This window comes from Oncorhynchus mykiss, chromosome 10, assembly GCF_057628025.1.
Source record: "Oncorhynchus mykiss isolate SJ-2025 chromosome 10, ASM5762802v1, whole genome shotgun sequence".
Taxonomy (NCBI): domain Eukaryota; kingdom Metazoa; phylum Chordata; class Actinopteri; order Salmoniformes; family Salmonidae; genus Oncorhynchus; species Oncorhynchus mykiss.
The window spans coordinates 43922838-43942673 of NC_143031.1; the positions used below are offsets into that span (position 1 = coordinate 43922838).

A 19836-nucleotide genomic window follows, 5' to 3' on the forward strand; every position below is an offset into this window, starting at 1 on the left:
TTTTGTATATTTTCACTTGGTTTTAAATGTTTTTATTGGATAAATGATTTAAAGGTAATAAATGTTTAACTACATTATCTCCACAGCCATTGCTCACATACCCACTGATAACCCATCAATATATATGATTTTTTTTTCCCCCACAATTTTTGGGGGTGGGTATTTTTTTTTTATATGCCATACTATCATAAATGCCCATTAAGTCTCATCACACTAACAGCAATTCAATGGGGAAGGAGGATCTAGCTCTAAAGGTAAGTCGTTTATTTCCCAGTTCATATTATTCCATCAACATTTTCAAGTTACTAAAGTTGAGAAAGTGAACCAAAAATGTAAAGTAGAAGAAATAAAAGGTGGTTGTGAGGGGTTACGCCAGGCAACCCCACATCCTGTCATGCCACCACAGCAGAGACTGTCACTCTGCACAGCAACATGTCTCAACTTGGTGTCTGACATTTTCTGAACATAGAAAACCACAATTAATTTAGAAACTAGATCCAAAATATTTTTTTGAAAATAATTGATGTACAAAAAAGTTTTTTTTTCTTAAAGTACATTTTCTTATAAAAGTTGTATTCATTTGTAGATCAGTGCGATTGTATTCCAGTGCAGCTACTGGGTCCAGAGTAAAGAAAAGAGGCTTTTTCATCTTTAATGGCATAAAAAAGAGAAACTCATCTTTTATATATGAAGTATAACTGCTGGTCTTTAGGAAAAAACACATAGAAACCCATAAATCTAGGAGGCACGCTATGGGGTTTTATTTTTTGTTGCACTAATGAAAATAATCTGACAAAATAAACTGTGCAACCAGGTAATTTCACTATCCTTGATGCCTGGTAAGGCTTCAAACAGAATAAAAAAAGTAATTGAATAAGCAGTTGCTAAAGAAAGAAAGTTAGAAATCGTACAAAAAAAGAAAAAGACAGGGAAAAAAGAAGTCATTTTGTCTCTTGCAGGGGTGTTTTTTGGAAGGACAGGAAGCCAGGCCTGAAGAGCAGCATGTGGACGTGGCCAGAGGCATCTTTGGTTCGGTCGAACATACAAAAGGTTATATGAGCTTAAGCATTCAACAAAGATATATGCATACACATACAAGGAATGCTGGGACTAAACCATAACCCTGGTATGGAACCAAATGACATTCTGTCTTTAACATTATCCTAGTTGTGTCAGTATGAACAATGGGCAGAGGTGTCCTGCAAATGAGCAGTCAGAATCACATTTGACTGGTATTCATGAATCTTGACTTGAGGTTAAAAAAAGAAAGACTTTCAGTCATTTCCATGTGAAAGTAACATACTTCAGAGGAGGCTGGTGGGAGGAGCTATAGGAGGACGGGCACATTGTCAAACGTGTTTTCTATATGTTTGATAGCATTACATTTATTGCAATGAGCCCATCTTCCAATAGCTCCTCCCACCATGCTCCTCTGATATACATTAATGATAACAAATGGTCTCAGTCAAACATTATACAATAATTATGTGAGCATCCTGATGACGTCAGCACTCGTCCGGCTGTCACTAAACCTGCCAGTTAAACCCACCCTCATGTCCAGCCAAGTCGCAACATGGCCTTTAGCTTAAAGAAACCACTGTTAGAGACTTACTGTACATGCATGACAATATTCAAGAAGGCTAAAAACGCTGGACTTCCTATGGGGCAGTTCGTAAGAGCCAGAGTTGAGAGAGCCTTCAGTCAGAACCTTTCCTTGAAGCTGTTAATCAACCCCATGGATGAGTATAGGGTACAGGACAGCTGTAACAACGATTTAACACAGAGGTAAAACATAAAGTGTTGTTGGAACATCCAGTCGTGGGCTGGGCAAGGAAAGGGCCTACGGTGGAGTGTCAGGGGTGACAGCCCTGTTCACTCCCACTCTTTACTGTCCCAGCACAGGAGAGAATGTTCCCTTCTGATGACACCATCTACTGAACCAGATATCATCTTCAACCCCAAGGCCATGAGGCAGGGGTGGGGAGTTGGGGGTAGAGAAGGGAGGAGGGGGGTTAGTTGGGACTTCTTGTCCTTTCAAACCTGCAGGGTGTTGACTTACACTGGTAGGGAAAAAACACCTGTTGAACAGATCTGCATATATCAAGGATAATAAGTTGGATATGATCGATGAGTCCGCATGACCAGTCACGAAACCCGCGACCGCCCCAACACGAGGTCCAATAGCACCATTTTATTTATTTTCTCTTTTTTTTAACGAGTTATGAGTCTCTACACCGTAGATCAAGCATGTCGTGGATTTAACCATTCTGCATGTTTTATACACATACACACATGCAACAGAATGGATTGCATTTGTGTATACATATAAATCAGCAAGCATGTAAAAGACAGCGGTGGACTTGGTTTTGCAGCATGACCAGAAAAAGTTCAGGTTGTGCTGTATTTAATGGACCAGAAAATGGGTACCTGACTGTTCAGCAGCAAGGATAGCTTTTCCCACAGTTCTCTGAAAACTGTTTTTGTGACAAACTACAAGGGCAAAATATCTCTTTAAGTAGGTCAATTTGTCCTGTCAATATTACTAAGCAGCATGGTCTGAGGCATCAGTTCCCTGACCCCAAGAGGATATGATGGAAAGGCCATCCAATCTCTGAGCAGGGAACCACAGTAAACAGGTGAGATGAGCTCATCTGAACCACTTCTACACTAGGCTATATTAATGAAGTAGCCTGTCTGACCACAAAAGGTTCCCATCTGCCTCCACTACGATAATGTGTCTATCCGAGGGTGAATGGGTGAATCCGGTTCACCTTCACTGCCCTGTAGGTTGAGGTCAGGGTTAGACAACAGTACGGGACAGAGGAACACTCAGGGCACCATTTTACCGGTCCATATTTATTTAATCATTCCTTAAGGCAACACAACTGAAATCTGGGTCATTTCAGGTTACTGTGGATGGAGTGCCAAAAGCCCTTAACATTTTGCATATAAAAATGAAATAAAATGATTTACCCTACTGTCAGTTGGTAAAGGCTGTTACGAAAATATGTTTATTTTGTTATTTTTTTACAAGCACCCTTCAAAACTGTCAGTCACCACAAAAAACACAAATCAAATCCTGTACACTACACAGAGGTCACGAGATAACCCTCAACGACACTTGTTAAAACATACCAACTACTGGACGTGGATGTGACTGACAATGAAGAATACTAGGAGGGGGAGGGGAAATGTCTTCCCTGCTCCTTTAAAAGCCCTGGCTCTTTATGTAGAGTTTGATTAAATGCAGCTTGATCCACCCTTTACTAGTTTCCCTCTGCATCGGTTCCCACCAACTCAGGCAGAAGCTGCTGCAAACCAGCTGACAAGACAGACCAACAGCCTATGCATGGTTTCTAGTGGCACAGAGATGGGGAGTAACTTGTCCTGAAACCAGCAAGCACCTCACCAGCAGCATGTCATGAAGAGGAAATAACGGAGGGGTGATTTGAACAACTTAACCGACGACGATCAGAGTCAGGGGTTCAACTATAGCTAGCTACTCAGTCCAGTAGCCTCCACAGCAGCTCCTAACGTTTGACGAGAGCACATGAAAGTGCACATCTATGGCAACCGGGCAGTCATCAAGCATGTAACATATGCGGATGTAAACATTGGAGGTGAGGAGGCCACAAACAGGACAAAGGAGTTCAAACCTTGACGCTAACCCATGTCCACAGAGTAACTAGAGGAAGGCCAGAGAATGTCTCACAGGCCCAGATTCCTAACCAGGACCAAGCACAGAGCACAATCGGAGGGGAAACACAACTTTTGGGACCAAAGCCACCAGAATAAAGTTGACTCGTAGAGGAAGTAAACACGGAGAAGTTACTTATTAGAGGGGAGAAAAGCAAACAGCAAAAGACGACCACTCTTACAAAGCATGCATTAAAAAGAGAATATGGCTTGTAGTAGTTTTAGCATGTGCCCGTCACTAGACTCAAGTCTCATTCATTGGTTTTCCCTCTCAAACCAACTGGCATGGAATAACAGGACGAAGGCCTTTTTCTCAGAGGTCAATGACTTGGATCATTATTTATCTGTACTCTGCAGTCAACTCTCCCACCCAACCACATCCTCCAGCCCTGTAGATCACATTCATTCCTCGCCCGATTCAAAATGACAAAGAACAGAACCTAATTTGAAGCTAAAATGGCTTCCTCCATACATTTCTCAAGTTTTAATGAGAGGGGGAAAATAACAACTGTAGCCGGACAAATTCAATTCAAGTTTCAGAGTGGCGCAGCGGTCTAAGCCACTGCATCTCAGTGCTTGAGGCATCATTATACGCCCTGGTTCAAATCCAGGCTGTATCACAACCGGCCATGATTGGGAGTCCCCATAGGGCAGCGCACAATTGGCCCGTGTAGGCAGTCATTGTAAATAAGAATTTGTTCTTAACTGACTTGCCAAGTTAAATAAAGGTTCAATTTAAAAAATAAATTAAAAAATGAAGTCTAGAAGTGTTTATCAAAAACACCATGAACACTCCGGTGGAAATGAAAGGCTCTGTCAAGCATTGTGGGAAATATTTTGACATGATCCTATTCCTAATTTAATGTGTCAGTTTCAATGTCCTGTCAGATGTGCACCTTACAAACGGCTAACCACACACAGAAGAGCAAACAGGTTTGTAGGGTAACGCAATAAAGACCAGCTAATATTGTTTGTGTGGCATCACAACCTCACAATGTAAAATCTTGGGTATACACGTCCCAACATCTACTCAATTACATCACTACAACGGTTTACAAAGGCCAAACCAACCTTAACAGTCAATACTTTTTTGAGAGGAATCGCAAAATTGAGGAAATGATGCAACCTTCCAGAACTGCTGATGGCTTGCTACATGATACGCACAATGTCAGTCAGGCTACTAAGAAAGGATTCAACAGAAAAACACATTTTCCTAATAGAAGGGAACACTGTAGAAAAGCCTACACAAAATATGAGCATATACCATTATGCAAGACTAGTCCACCATATATGACTTGCTTCCATCCACAGAATCAAAAACCTGATTAGGATTCTTTGAAAATAATCAAAGTATTAATCTAGTATTCGTTTACTTGTCAAAAATATGAACGAAAGGGGTTATAGATATCAATATATATGCTGCAAAAACTAAATCAATAGGAGGATAAAAAGGGAAAAAAAGGTTTGTTTTTTCTCGTCATTATCAATTTATGCTTATTTTGCCACCCGTTGCCACGTCAACGTCTGGGAGAGCGTCAGCATGGCAACGGAAACTATCATCATAAAATGGTACAGTAGTAGAGATAGCTAGACCAGGAGGGGGCGGGCTCTCCTGGGAAAAGGTCCGCAGAGAGGTTCAGTGATTGGTCATGCGGCTCGCTGTCAGGAATAATGGTTGTATGGTGGTAGAGGATGCCCGATGCCGTTCTGATAGTGATGGTGCTGGCGGTGGGCGATGTACTCCGCATAGCTCATCGTCATCTTCTCGCTACGGTACCTGAGCAGGAGGAGAGAGAAGTTAGAGAAGGCACAGTTACCCCAACTTACCTGGCAGCGGCACCTCAATCTCTACTTCCTAATGCTGCTATGATCTAGCAGTAATCGGTCACTGATCTCCCTGGAGGTACAGTGGCAAACAGGACCATGGTGGGCTTTGGGAGGGTCACCTACAGTAATTATGCACCAGTCACATATTCCCAGTAGTGAGCAGCACTTCCACTTCCAGAATTTACACTTAACCTTTTTGGGATAGGGGGCAGCATTTTCACTTTTGGATGAATAGCGTGCCCAGAGTGAACTGCCTCCTACTCTGTCCCAGATGCTAATATATGCATATTATTATTAGTATCGGTTAGAAATGATGTCTGTGAGTATAACAGAACTCATATGGCAGGGGAAAACCTAAGAAAAATCCAACCAGGAAGTGGGACATCTGAGGTTTGTAGTTTTTCAAAGCACATTGAGATATGGATAAAGTTGCACTTCCTATGGCTTCCACAAGATGTCAACCGTCTTTAGAAACTTGAATGAGGATTCTACTATAAAGGAGGTGCTCATGAGACCTCTGAGTCAGTGGTCTGACAGAGTGCCTTGGTCTCATGACGCGCGCTCCCGACAGAGTTAACTCTCGTTCCAGTGCTTTTCTTCATTCTCCGGTTGGAACATTATTGATGTTTTATGTTAAAAACATCCTAAAGATTGATTCCATATATCGTTTGACATGTTTCTAAAGGACTGTAACGGAACTTTTTGAGTTTCTGTCTGGACGAAGTGCCTGCGCCTCATGAAGATGGATTAGTGGGCTGAACACGCTAACAACAAGTGGCTATTTGGACATAAATTATGGACTTTATGGAACTTTATGGAATAAATCAGTCATTTATTGTCGAACTGGGATTCCTGGGAGTGCCTTCTGATGAAGTGAATAACAGGTGTATCTTTTATCAATGTATATTATGAGTATTTCTGCAAAATCACTGGATGTTTTGGAATCAAAACATTACTGCAAGTAACGCGCCAATGTAAACAGATTTTTGGATGTAAATATGCACATTATCGAACAATACATATATGTATTGTGTAACATGATGTCCTATGAGTGTCATCTGATGAAGATCATCAAAGGTTAGCGAGTAATTTGATCTATATTTCTGCTTTTTGTGACTCCCATCTTTGGCTGGAAAAATGGCTGTGTTTTTTTTTACTTGGCTATGACCTAACATAATCATATGTTGTGCTTTCGCTGTAAAGCATTTTTGAAAATCGGACACGATGGGTAGATTAAAAAGATGTTTATCTTTCATTTGCTGTATTGGACTTGTTAATGTATGAAAGTTACATATTTCCCAAAAATATTTTTGAATTTCACGCGCTGCCTTTTCAGCAGAATGTTGTCGAGGGGTTCCACTAGCGGAACCTCTGCCCTAGAGAGGTTAAGGCAAAACCAAAGCCAGCAGTAGAAGTCAGACAGCATCCGGTGTGAAAGGAGAGCAGCCTCTTACCTGGTCAACTTAATGGTCTTCCTGAAGTCATTTGTGATGGGAGCTTTGTAGCCTCCCTTTCGTAGTAAGGAATCTATGGTCTGAATGTGGTCCCATCCTGCACAGAGAAGGTTGATTCCTCTTGAATATCCCCCTTTATGTCCCCCTTGAATACCACTTCTCTCTACAACAAAGACCTCCAGTCATTCAGAGATCATAAAGGTGGACACAGGATTCCACTTACCTTGCTCTTTTGCGACCTCTGGTAGATAGGTGGCGGTGCGCTTTGATCCTTTTTCATTGAAAAACTCTATCCTAATGCCATGAACACCCACCTACAGGCCAGAGAAAGGTGAGAGAGAGAGAAGAGACATCACTTTAATGACAGGACCAACAGAGAGAAATATCTATACGAACTACATGTCTTTGGCCACTGTCCAACCGACTAGAATGCCTAAATATGTCTTGCTGCACTAAGCCTAACCTACTGGATTCTGTTGTGTGAAGGGGGGGTGAGAGGCTGCGAGGGAATTGGAGGTTTAGGGTGAGGAATGGAGGGCCACGGTAATAGGAGAGTGAATGGATGGAGGAGACAGGATGTGTCCCTGTAAACCAGCACACTCGGCGCAGGGCCACGATCCAGTCAAGGTAGCTCAGAGGATTGTTCCCATTATAATCCAAACCGGTAGGTGATACACAATTCACCAACCCACGTCACAACCCTTGTTGCACCCTACCCCCCTGGGGCCCACTCCCTGCAGTATATCCCATCTGGGTCAACAAGGTGACTGCTTATGTCCTCACCACGAAAACATGTTGCCTGTGTGTGTGTGTGTGTATGTATGCTGATTGTCTGCCTAAATCATCCTTGCAGTGTGAATCTGCAATCGGGTCCAGTTCATTCAGGACATGAAGGTGCCACTGCAGCAGAGCCCTTCCCGTATCCAATTCTCATCTCTACTTCACACTGGAGATTGTCTTTTACAGTGTGCTCTGTGTGGGAAGTGTACTGCTCTCCGGGGCACAGGCAATCTAAACTGCTGGATTCACATATGTGAAGGCCATTTCATTTCAAATAAAAATCAATGACTGAAGAGTATTGCATAAGATGAATTAATAGCTACCTGTCTTGTTTCAGTCTCTTACCTCCCAGTCAAGGTAATCACCGACGTCCTCGAAGTTGGTGAGCAGAGACACTGAGCAGAAGAGGCGTGGCAGCTCGTCCCTCGTCATGGGAGGAAAACGGCTGTCTTTAAGGGCACTGTGGAGACAAAGGCACGGGACTTTTAGGGCGAAAATAAGCATCATTACTTTGAACCAGTTCCAACTGGAAGACCAACAGATTATCAAGGACAATGTCTACCCAAAGTTATATTTGCATTTCATCTCACACTAAGCTGAGGGCATTATGGTTATAATGAAAATAAAGATCAAATCTCTTTGGTAAGAGAACATACAAATAAAGGAAACCCTGCAAGCATATTTCTTTATCCTTTCAGAAGACAGATGGCAATAGCCTTTAAGTGACATCTTCCACGATTCAAATCAAATAAACTGTATGTTTATTGGTCACAGATGCAGCGAAACGCTTGTGATTGTAGCGCCAACAGTGCAGTAATAATACGCACATAATCTAAAAAGAAAAAATAAATAACACAACGAGCAATGTCAGAGTCCGGAATATATTTAAGCAATAAGGCCAGAGGGGGTGTGGTATTTGGCCAATAAACCACGGCTAAGGGCTGTTATTTGGCACGACGCAATGCAGCCATATACCACAAACCCGAGGTTCCTTATTGCTATTATAAACTGGTTACCAACATAATTAGAGCATTACAAATGTAAAAAATGCTTTGTCATACCCGTAGTACAGTCTGATATACCACAGCTTTCAGCCAATCAGCATTCAGGGCTCGAACCACATAGGTTACACACACACACACGACCAAAAGTATATGGACACCTGCTTGTCGAACATCTCATTCCAAAATCATGGGCATTAATATGGAGTTGGTTCCCCCTTTGCCGCTATAACAGCCTCCACTCTTCTGGGAAGGATTTCCACTAGATGTTGGAACATTGCTGCGGGGAATTGCTTCCATTCAGCCACAGGTAGCGTTCTCCTGGCACCCGCCAGATCCAGATTCGTCTGTCAAAACTGCCAGATGGTGAAGCAAGATTCATCACTCCAGAGAAGGTGTTTCCCCTGCTCCATAGTCCAATGGTGTCGATCTTTACACCACTCCAGCCGACGCTTGGCATTGGCATGGCGATCTAAGGCTTGTGTACGGCTGCTCGGCCATGGAAACCCATTTCACGAAGCTCCCAACGAATAGTTATTGTGCTGACGTTGCTTCCAGAGTCAGTTTGGAACTCGGGAGTGGGTGTTGTAACCGAGGACCGACGATTTTTACACGCTACGCGTTTCAACACTTGGCAGTGCGATTCTGTGAGCTTGTGCAGCCTACCACTTTGTGGCTGAGCCGTTGTTGCTGCTAGAAGTTTCCACTTCACAATAACAGCACTTAAAGTTGACCAGGACAGATATTTGACTAAGTGACTTGTTAGAAAGGTGGCATCATTTGACGGTGCTAGGTTGAAAGTCACTGAGATCTTCAGTAAGGCCATTCTACTGCCAATGATTGTCTATAGAGATTCCATCGCTGTATGCTACATCGCTGTACGCTGTATTATACATCCTTCAGCAACGGGGGTTGCTGAAATTGCCGAATCTAGTCATTTGAAGATGTGCATATATACATAACCACACATACATACATACAATATAAATAAATAGTAAGTTTGAACACGCCTCATTCCAGGATTTCTCTTTATTTTTTACTATTTTCTACGTTGTAAAATAATAGTGAAGACAACAAAACAACAAAAGCATTAACCTTTTTGGGATAGGGGGAAGCATTTTCCCTTTTGGATGAGCGTGTCCCAGATTGTAATATATGCATATTATTAGTAGTATTGGATAGAAAACACTCTGAAGTTGGATTTTTCTCAGGTTTTCGCCTGCCATATGAGTTCTGTTATACTCACAGACATCATTCAAACAGTTTAACATAACTTAAATGGCAGGTGAAAACCTGAGAAAATCCAACTTCAGAGTGTTTCCTATCCAATATTAATAATAATATGCATATATTAGCAACTGAGACTGAGGTCGTTTACTCTGGGCACCTTATTCATCCAAACTACTCAATACTGCCCCCCAGCCATAAGAAGTTAAGAACAAATTCTTATTTACAATGACAGCCTAGGAACGGTGGGTTAACTGCAATGATCAGGGGCAGAACGACAGATTTTGACCTTGTCAGCTCGGGGATTCGATCTAGCAACCTTCTGGTTACTGGCCCAATGCTCTAACCACTAGGCTACCTGCCACTCCTACAAATCATGTAGTAAATCATGTAGTAAACAAAAATACAAAACAAAAAACTGTTAAACAAATGAAAATATATTTTATATGAGAGTCTTCAAAGTAGCCACCCTTTGCCTTGATGACAGCGTTACACTCTCACCATTCTCTCAACCAGTTTCATGAGGTAGTCACCAGAAATGCATTTCAATTAACATAATTTCTTTCTGTCTTAATGCATTTGAGCCAATCAGTTGTGTTGTGACAAGATAGGGGATGGTATACAGAAAATAGCTCTATTCGGTAAAAGACCAAGTCCATACTATGGCAAGAACAGCTCCAATAAGCAAAGATAAATGACAGTCCATTACTTTAAGACCTAAAGGTCAGTCAATAAGGAACATTTCAAGAACCTTGAAAGTTCCTTCAAATGCAGTCGCAAAAACCAACAAGCGCTATGATGAAACTGGCTCTCATGAGGACAGCCACAGGAAAGGAAGAGCCAGAGTTCTTTGCTGCAGAGGTTAAATTCATTAGCGTTACCAGCTTCAGAAATTGCAGCCCAAATAACATCTCAACATCAACTGTCCAGAGGAGACTGTGTGAATCAGGCATTCATGGTCGAATTGCTGCAAAGAAACCACTACTAAAGGACACCAATAAGAAGAGACTTGCCTGGGCCAAGAAACAGAAGCAATGGACATGAGACAGGTGGAAATATGTCTGATGAGTCCATATTTTTGATTTTTGGTTCCTTCCGCCGTGTCACTGTGAGACACAGTAAGTGAACGGATGAACTACGCATGTGTGGTTCCCACCGTGAAGCATGGAGGTGGCGGTGTGATGGTGCTTTGAATACATTATTTTTTTCAATGACAGCCTAGGAACGGTGGGTTAACTGCCTTGTTCAGGGGCAGAACAACATATTTTTACCTTGTCAGCTCAGGGATTCAATCTTGCAACCTTACGGTTAACTAGTCCAACCCTCTAACCACCTGCCCCACGAGGAGCCTGCCTGTTACGCGAATGCTATAAGAAGCCATGGTAAGTTGCTAGCTAGCATTAAACTTATTTTATAAAAAACAATCAATCATAATCACTACATGGTTGATGATATTACTAGTTTATCTAGCGTGTCCTGCGTTGCATACTATCGATGCAGTGCGCATTCGCGAAAAAGGACTGTCGTTGCTCCAACGTGTACCTAACCATAAACATCAATGCCTTTCTTAAAATCAATACACAGAAGTATATATTTTTTAACCTACATATTTAGCTAAAAGAAAGGTTAGCAGGCAATATTAACCAGATAAAATTGTGTCATTTCTCTTCACGCAGAGTCATGGTACATGCAACAGTTTGGGCAGCCTGGCTCGTTGCGAACTAATTTGCCAGAATTGTACGTAATTATGACATAACATTGAAGGTTGTACAATGTAACAGCAATATTTAGACTTAGGGATGCCATCCGTTAAATGAAATACGGAGTTTCGTATTTCACTGAAAGAATAAACGTTTTGTTTTCGAAACGATAGTTTCCGGATTCGACCATATTAATGACCTAAGGCTCGTATTTCCGTGTGTTATTATGTCATAATTAAGTCTGATTTGAAAGAGCAGTCTGACTGAGCGACGGTAGGCACCTGCAGGCTCGTAAGCATTCATTCAAACAGCACTTTCGTACGTTTTGCCAGCAGCTCTTCACAATGCTTCAAGCATTGCGCTGTTTATGACTTCAAGCCTATCAACTCCCGAGATTAGGCTGGTGTAACCGATGTGAAATGGCTAGCTTGTTAGCGGGGTGAGCGCTAATAGCATTTCAAATGTCACTCGCTCTGAGACTTGGAGTAGTTGTTCCCCTTGCTCTGCATGGGTAACGATGCTTCGAGGGTGGCTGTTGTCGATGTGTTCCTGGTTCGAGCCCAGGTAGCGGCTAGGAGAGGGATGGAATCTACACTGTTACACTGGCAATACTAAAGTGCCAATAAGAACATCCAATAGTTAAAGGTATATGAAATACAAATGGTATAGGAAAAAAACAGTCCTATAATAACTACAACCTAAAACTTCTTACCTGGGAATATTGAAGACTCATGTTAAAAGGAACCACCAGCTTTCATATGTTCTCATGTTCTGAGCAAGGAACTGAAACGTTAGCATTCTTACATGCACATATTGCACTTTTACTTTATTTTCCAACACTGTTTTTGCATGAGGCTAAATTGATTTTATTGATGTATTATATTAAGTTAAAATAAGTGTTCATTCAGTATTGTTGTAATTGTCATTATTACAAATAAAATAAAAATAGATATTTTTTAAATCACACAAAAAATAAAAATTGTCCGATTAATCGGTACCGGCCTTATTTGGCTAAGCTACAGGACTGTTTCACTAGCACAGACTGGAATATTTTTCGGGATTCATCTGATGGCATTGAGGAGTTTACCACATCCGTCACCGGCTTCATTAATAAGTGCATCGACGACGTAGTCCACACAGTGACCCAACCAGAAGCCATTGATTATAGGCAACATCCGCAATGAGCTAAAGACTAGAGCTGGTAGTTAAGGACTGGGACACTAATCCGGATGCTTGTAAGAAATCCCGCTACGCCCTCCGACGAACCATCAAACATGCAAAGCGTCTATGCAGGATTAAGATCGACTCCTACTACACCGTTAGACGCTAGTCTGATGTGGCAGGGCTTGTAAACTATCACAGATTACAAAAGGGAAACCCAGCCCCGAGCTGCCCAGTGGCGCAAGCCTACCACACAAGCTAAATGCCTTCTATGCTCACTTCGAGGAAAGCAACACTGAACTATGCATGAGAGCACCAGCTGTTCTGGGCAACTGTGCTCTCCGTAGCAGGATCACACATTGCCTGACAAGACTTTTTTAACAAGTTAATATTCACAAGGCCGCAGAGTCCGACAGATTACCAGGACACGTATTCAGAACATGCGCTGGCCAGCTGGCAAGTGTCTTCACTTCACAATATTAACCTCTCCCTGACCCAGTCTGTAATACCTACACGTTTCAAAGAGAACACCATAGTCTCTGTGCCCAAGAACGCCAAGGTAAACTTCCTAAATAACTATCGCCCGTAGCACTCACATCTGTAGCCATGAAATGCTTTGAAAGGCTGGTCATGGCTCATATCAACACCATCATCCCAGAAACCACTCTAATTTGCATACCGCCCCAACATATCCAAGGATTGACACAATCTCTATTGCACTCCAACACTGCCTTTTCCCATCTGGACAAAAGGAACACCTACGTGAGAATGCTGTTCATTGACTACAGCTCAGCGTTGAACATCATAGTGCCCTACAAGCTCATCACTAAGCGAAGAACCCTGGAACTGAACATCTCCCTCCACAACTGGATCCTGGACTTCCTGGCGGGACGCCCCCAGGTGGTGAGGATTGGCAACACATTCGCCACGCTGACTCTCAACACGGGGGCCCCTCAGGGGTGCGTGCTTAGTCCCTTCCTGTACTCCCTGTTCACCCATGACTGCGTGGCCATGCACGACTCCAACACCATCATTAAGTTTGCCAACGACACAAAGGTGGTAGGCCTGATGAACTTCGACGGGACAGCCAGAACGGAGGAGGTCAGAGACTTGGCAGTGTGGTGCCAGGTCATCCTCTTCCACAACATGAGCAAGACATCGTGGACTACAGGAAAAGGAGGGCCGAGTGCATACCCATTTACGTCGACAGGGCTGTAATGGAGCAGGTCGAGAGCTTCATGTTCCTTGGTGTCCGCATCACTAAGGAACTATCATGGTCCAAACACACCCAAGCAGTTGTGAAGGGGGCACGACAACCCCTATTCCCCCTCAGGAGGCTGAAAAGATTTGTCAAGGGACCTCAGCTCCTCAAAAGGTTGTACAGCTGCACCATCGAGAGAATAGTGACTGGTTGCGTCCCCGCTTGGTATGGCAACTGCTCGGCATACAGAGGGTAGTGCGTACGGCCCAGTACATCACTGGGGCCAAGCTTCCAGCCATCCAGGACGTCTATACCAGGCGGTGTCAGAGGAATGTCCTAAAAATGTCAGACTGTTCGCTCTGCTACAAGCGGCACCGGAGCGCTTCTACCCCCAAGTCATAAGGCCAAACGGACTATTTGCATTGACCCCCTTATTTTATTCTTATTCATAGCTTAGTTTTTGTACTGACACTCTTGCACAGGCGATGTACACTCACTGGACTCTAACCACACACACAATGACACTCCACTGCTGCTACTCTGTTTACTATTTATGCCTAGTCACTTTACTCCTACCTACATGTAATTAAATGTAATTGATTTAATTAAATCAATTACCTCGACAAGCCCGTTCCCATGCACATTGACTTGTATATTAGCCTTGTTATCGCTATTTTATTACCATTTTTCCTTTAGGTTATTCAGCAAATTCTTACTTTTAAAAAACTGCATTCTTGGTTAAGGGCTCGTAAGTAAGCATTTCATGGTAATAACTGTGGCATTCGGCGCGTGTGACAAATACAATTTGATTCGATTACAGAGTCAGCTAAGGCGGAAGAGTGCAGGGGACCCATTTCTGTGTATATGTGAGTATCTTTTCGTCTATTGAGTAAGACAACACAGCACCCTTCTACAGAACAAACAGCTAAGCCTCCTACAATCTAGACTCAAGAGCTTTCAGCTGGTCATCCTTCATTTCACAGACGCCCTTACACATCCCCTACGAGTCAGGACCTCCCAATATCTGTCATTTCTCGTGTTTCACTGGCCCCTCCATTTCCTGTATTAACAACATGGTTAATGACGAGGTGGGTGGAAAACATGATCATTTTCGTCACGATAAACAGGATTAGACAGTCCACCCACATTCTATAATGTCCTGACCAGCTATGACATCGGCTCTAAGAGTCTCAGTGGCTAAACAACAGCCATGGCTGGAGAAATTATTCTAATGCCAGTGTTGCATTCTCTGCAGCTCCCTTAAAAGATTCCATGGGAGAGAGAGGGGAATGCTTCGTGCTGCTGGTGGCAGAGCAGCAGAACAAACTGATTGATTAGAGGGGCAGGGTTGGCAAATATTCCTCAGACAGTAGACTCAATATGGATGCACAAACATTGCCCACATACCTCTGGAAATACAGGAGAGTAGTGAGGCTTACCCTCAGTATCAGATGAGTCATTATACAAATAAACCTGTAGTTTTCCTGAGCTGACCCTTTTATCCAAATATTATTAAGCCAAGCCTGTGTTTCACACGTGTTCACATTTTATAAGCTCCACTTAGGCCTATAGCTGAATACAAACACTGCATCCACTAAGTTGATGTGTCCACATTCCTTTGCTGGTGCAGTCATCATCAGTTCCAGTTCTAGCAGAGGGGAGTACAACAGGGACGTGACAAGTCTGCCTGGCTGGTAGTTTCAGAGCACGAGGGCCGTCTACTAAAACAAACCGATGATCTAACCCTCTACAAAATGGCTGCTCTGGACAGCACGCATAACACATTACAGAGACACAGCATGCTTTGTAAGATCCTCTAAGAGTGAGAGGTGGAGCAGGATGCTAAGCTGTTTATTCTCTACAGACCAACGCTGACGAGGTAGGCTTATCCATAAAACGCAGTATAATACCAGATGGACGCCAAACAGTGATCCGATTGTCATCTATCAACTAAATATTTTAATATATTTATTAATACCAGTTGTAGAGGGGCTACAATGAATGGATCTATGGTCCCAAAGATAAATGGCGGAAGTGATGAGCTTGACCTCCAAAACGTGGTCAGTTACCTCATAGTATATATATAAAACAGTACAACGAACACACACTAATGTATGACATTCCTACGGTGAATGACAGATTATTGGGCGGGTGAAGGTTTGCAGCAAGGGCCTTTTGACACGAGCGCAGATCACGTGAGGAACACAGAGAGATAGACAGAGAAACATTGAAACCGCTTGTATCCAGCCACTATAAAATGAATGCATTCTTTAATGAATTGTTTGCTCCTCTGTCTCATCCCAGCCACAGATGTATAAACACACACAAAAACAACACCGTATTCAACTGCATCCTCTCTCCCCCACTGTGAACCAGCGAGGCTATCAGGTTGGTTAACGCTCACTAACCCTGAGAAAGATGTTTAAGAAATAATATGACTAAAACAATAACCAAATGTAATACACATAGGCATACTTTGCATAAAATTAGATACCAACCTTATTTCCTTTTACAACGATAAAGTTTGATCATAAAAAGTTACTGGTTCTCCCCTCCCCCTGCTGTAAGCTAGTTATTGGGTAGCTAGGTCTTTAGCCAGCATGGAACAAAAGCATGGGAGAAAGTTGCCCGAAACTCTGACACTGTTGTAGTGTCATTACATCAAGAGACATGCCAAACGGGAGAATCCTACAAACTTCTTGACATCATTGATTGTCACCACACACTACAAGTCAAAAGTTCAGACCAACCTACTCATTCAAGGGTTTTTCTTCATTTGTACTATTTTCTACATTGTAGAATAATAGTGAAGACATCAAAACTATGGAATAATGCATATGGAATCATGTAGTGACCAAAAAGTGTTAGAAAAAATATATTTGGATTTGTTTATTTTTGATTGTTCAAAGTAGCCACTCTTTGCATTGATGACAGCTTTGCACACTCTTGGAATTCTCTCAACAACCCCATGAAGCTGGTTGAAAGAATGCCAAGAGTGTGCAAAGCTATCATCAAGGCAAAGGATGGCTACTTTGAAGAATCTCAAATGCATTTTGATTTGTTTAACACTTTCTTGGTTACATGATTCCATGTGTGTTGTTTCATAGTTTTGATGTCTTCACTATTATTTTACAATGCAGAAAATAAACTCAGCAAAAAAAGAAAAGTCCTCGCACTGTCAACTGCGTAAATATTGAATATATTGTGTAAATATTTGTATGAACATAAGATTCATCAACTGAGACATAAACTGGACAAGTTCCACAGACGTGTGACTAACAGAAATGGAATAATGTCACTGAACAAAGGGGGGGTCAAAATCAAAAGTCAGTCAGTATCTGGTGTGGCCACCAGCTGCATTAAGTGCTGCAGTGCATCTCCTCATGGACTGCACCAGATTTGCCCGTTCTTGCTGTGAGATATTACCCCACTCTTCCACCAAGGCACCTGCAAGTTCCCAGACATTTCTTGGGGGAATGGCCCTAGCACTCCAACAGGTCCCAGATCCAACAGGTCCCAGATGTGCTCAATAGCATTGAGATCCGGGCTCTTCGCTGGCCATGGCAGAACACTGACATTCCTGTCTTGCAAGAAATCACACACAGAACGAGCAGTATGGTTGGTGGCATTGTCATGCTGGAGGGTCATGTCAGGATGAACCTGCAAGAAGGGTACCACATGAGGGAGGAGGATGTCTTCCCTGTAACGCACAGCGTTGAGATTGCCTGCAATGACAACAAGCTCAGTCCAATGATGCTGTGACACACCGCCCAAGACCATGACGGACCCTCCACCTCCAAATCGATCCCACTCCAGAGTACAGGCCTCGGTGTAACGCTCTTTCCTTCGACGATAAATGCGAATCCGACCATCGCCCCCGGTGAGACAAAACCGTGACTTGTCAGTGGAGAGCACTTTTTGCCAGTCCTGTCTGGTCCAGCGACGGTGGGTTTGTGCCCATAGGCGACGTTGTTGCTGGTGATGTCTGGTGAGGACCTCCTTACAACAGGCCTACAGTCCTCAGTCCAGCTTTTCTCAGCCTATTGCGGACAGTCTGTGCACTGATGGAGGGATTGTGCGTTCCTGGTGTAACTCGGGCAGTTGTTTCCATCCTGATGTTCAGATGTACCGATCCTGTGCATGTGTTATTACACGTGGTCTGCCACTGCGAGGATGAACAGCTGTCCGTCCTGTCTCCCTGTAGCACTGTCTTAGGCGTCTCACAGTAACGACATTGCAATTTATTGCCATGGCCACATCTGCAGTCCTCATGCCTCCTTGCAGCATGCCTAAGGCACATTCACGCAGATGAGCAGGGACCCTGGGCATCTTTCTTTTGGTGTTTATCAAAGTCAGTAGAAAGGCCTCTTCAGTGTCCTATGTTTTCATAACTGTGACCTCAATTGCCTACTGTCTGTAAGCTGTTAGTGTCTTAACGACCGTTCCACAGGTGCATGTTCATTAATTGTTTATGGTTCATTGAACAAGCATGGAAACAGTGTTAAACCCTTTACAATGAAGATCTGTGAAGTTATTTGGATTTTTACGAATTATCTTTGAAAGACAGTGTCCTGAAAAGGGGAAGTTTCTTTTTTTTGCTGAGTTTAGTAAAAATAATGAAAAACCCTTGAATGAGTAGGTGTGTCTGAACTTTTGACTGGTACTGTATATGTGAAAGTATGTGGACACCCCTTCAAATGAGTGGATTCAGCTATTTCAGTCACACCCATTGCTGAGAGCTGAATAAAAATTGCGCACACCGCCATGCAAACTCTATAGATAAACACAGGCAGTAGAATGGCCTTACTGAAGAGCTCAGTAGCTTTCAACGTGGCACTGTCATAGGATGACACCTTTCCAACAAGTCAGTTCGTCAAATTTCTGCCGCTTGTGTGGTAGGCCACAGAATGGGACTGACAAGTGCTGAAGCGTGTAAAGTCGTCTGTCCTCGGTTGCAACACTCACTACCGAGTTCCAAACTGCCTCTGGAAGCAACGTCAGCACAATAACTGTTGGTCGGGAGCTCCATCCTGGAAATGTACCCAGACGCTCACCTGTACAGCAAGCTGTTCCAGGAACTAACAGGACCCTGAACAGCTTCTATCCCCAAGCTATAAGACAAACTATTAGTTTTAGTTTTATTTAGCAAACTATTAGCTACGCTGAATATCTGCACTAAGTCTTTTGACTCATCACATAAGCTGCTGTTACTGATTATTATCTATCCCGGTGTCTAGTCACTTTATCCCTACCTATATGTACATATCTACCGCTACCTCGTACCCCTGCGTATATAGCCAAGTTATCATTACTTATTGTGTATTTATTCCTTGTGTTATTATTTTTTTTAAACATTTCAACTTTTTTTTTTGCGTTGTTGAATAGTAAGCATTTCACTTTAAGTCTACACCTTTCTTTCACAAAGTATGTGACAAATTAAATGTTATTTTAAAGTAAAATTGCCCAAGATTAACTACCTAATTAGCTTGATAAACATTCCTGACAATTCTATTTGGGCTAGTTAGCTAAATTATATGGCCAACATTGTCTATATGGATGCTGTTACAATAACCAAACACGATAAACTAATAATTTGCAAAACAATGTGAGCTGCTTTGTGTATCAGCAGATTTCCTTGAGATAATCTCGCAACAACACTGGGTCCATGTTGCTTGATAGAGGTCGACCGATTATGATTTTTCAGCGTCGATACCGATACCAATTATTGGAGGACCAAAAAAAAAAAGCTGATACCGATTAAATCGGCAGATTGTTTTTATTTATTTGTA

General features: G+C 42.7%; 1 protein-coding gene across 2 annotated transcripts in view; it reads right to left on the minus strand.

The window, feature by feature from the left end:
• LOC110533959 (nuclear protein AMMECR1) overlaps positions 1-19836 on the minus strand; it is a 38438-nt gene continuing 18602 nt past the window's right edge. For both annotated transcript variants that reach the window (XM_021618556.3, XM_090186713.1), the window contains exons 3-6: positions 8103-8217; positions 7201-7291; positions 6978-7074; positions 1-5473 (exon numbers count right to left, since the gene is read on the minus strand). In XM_021618556.3, coding sequence (XP_021474231.1) covers positions 5359-5473; positions 6978-7074; positions 7201-7291; positions 8103-8217 — 418 coding nt within the window. In that variant the 3' untranslated portion in view covers positions 1-5358. The remainder of the gene's footprint in view (positions 5474-6977; positions 7075-7200; positions 7292-8102; positions 8218-19836) is intronic.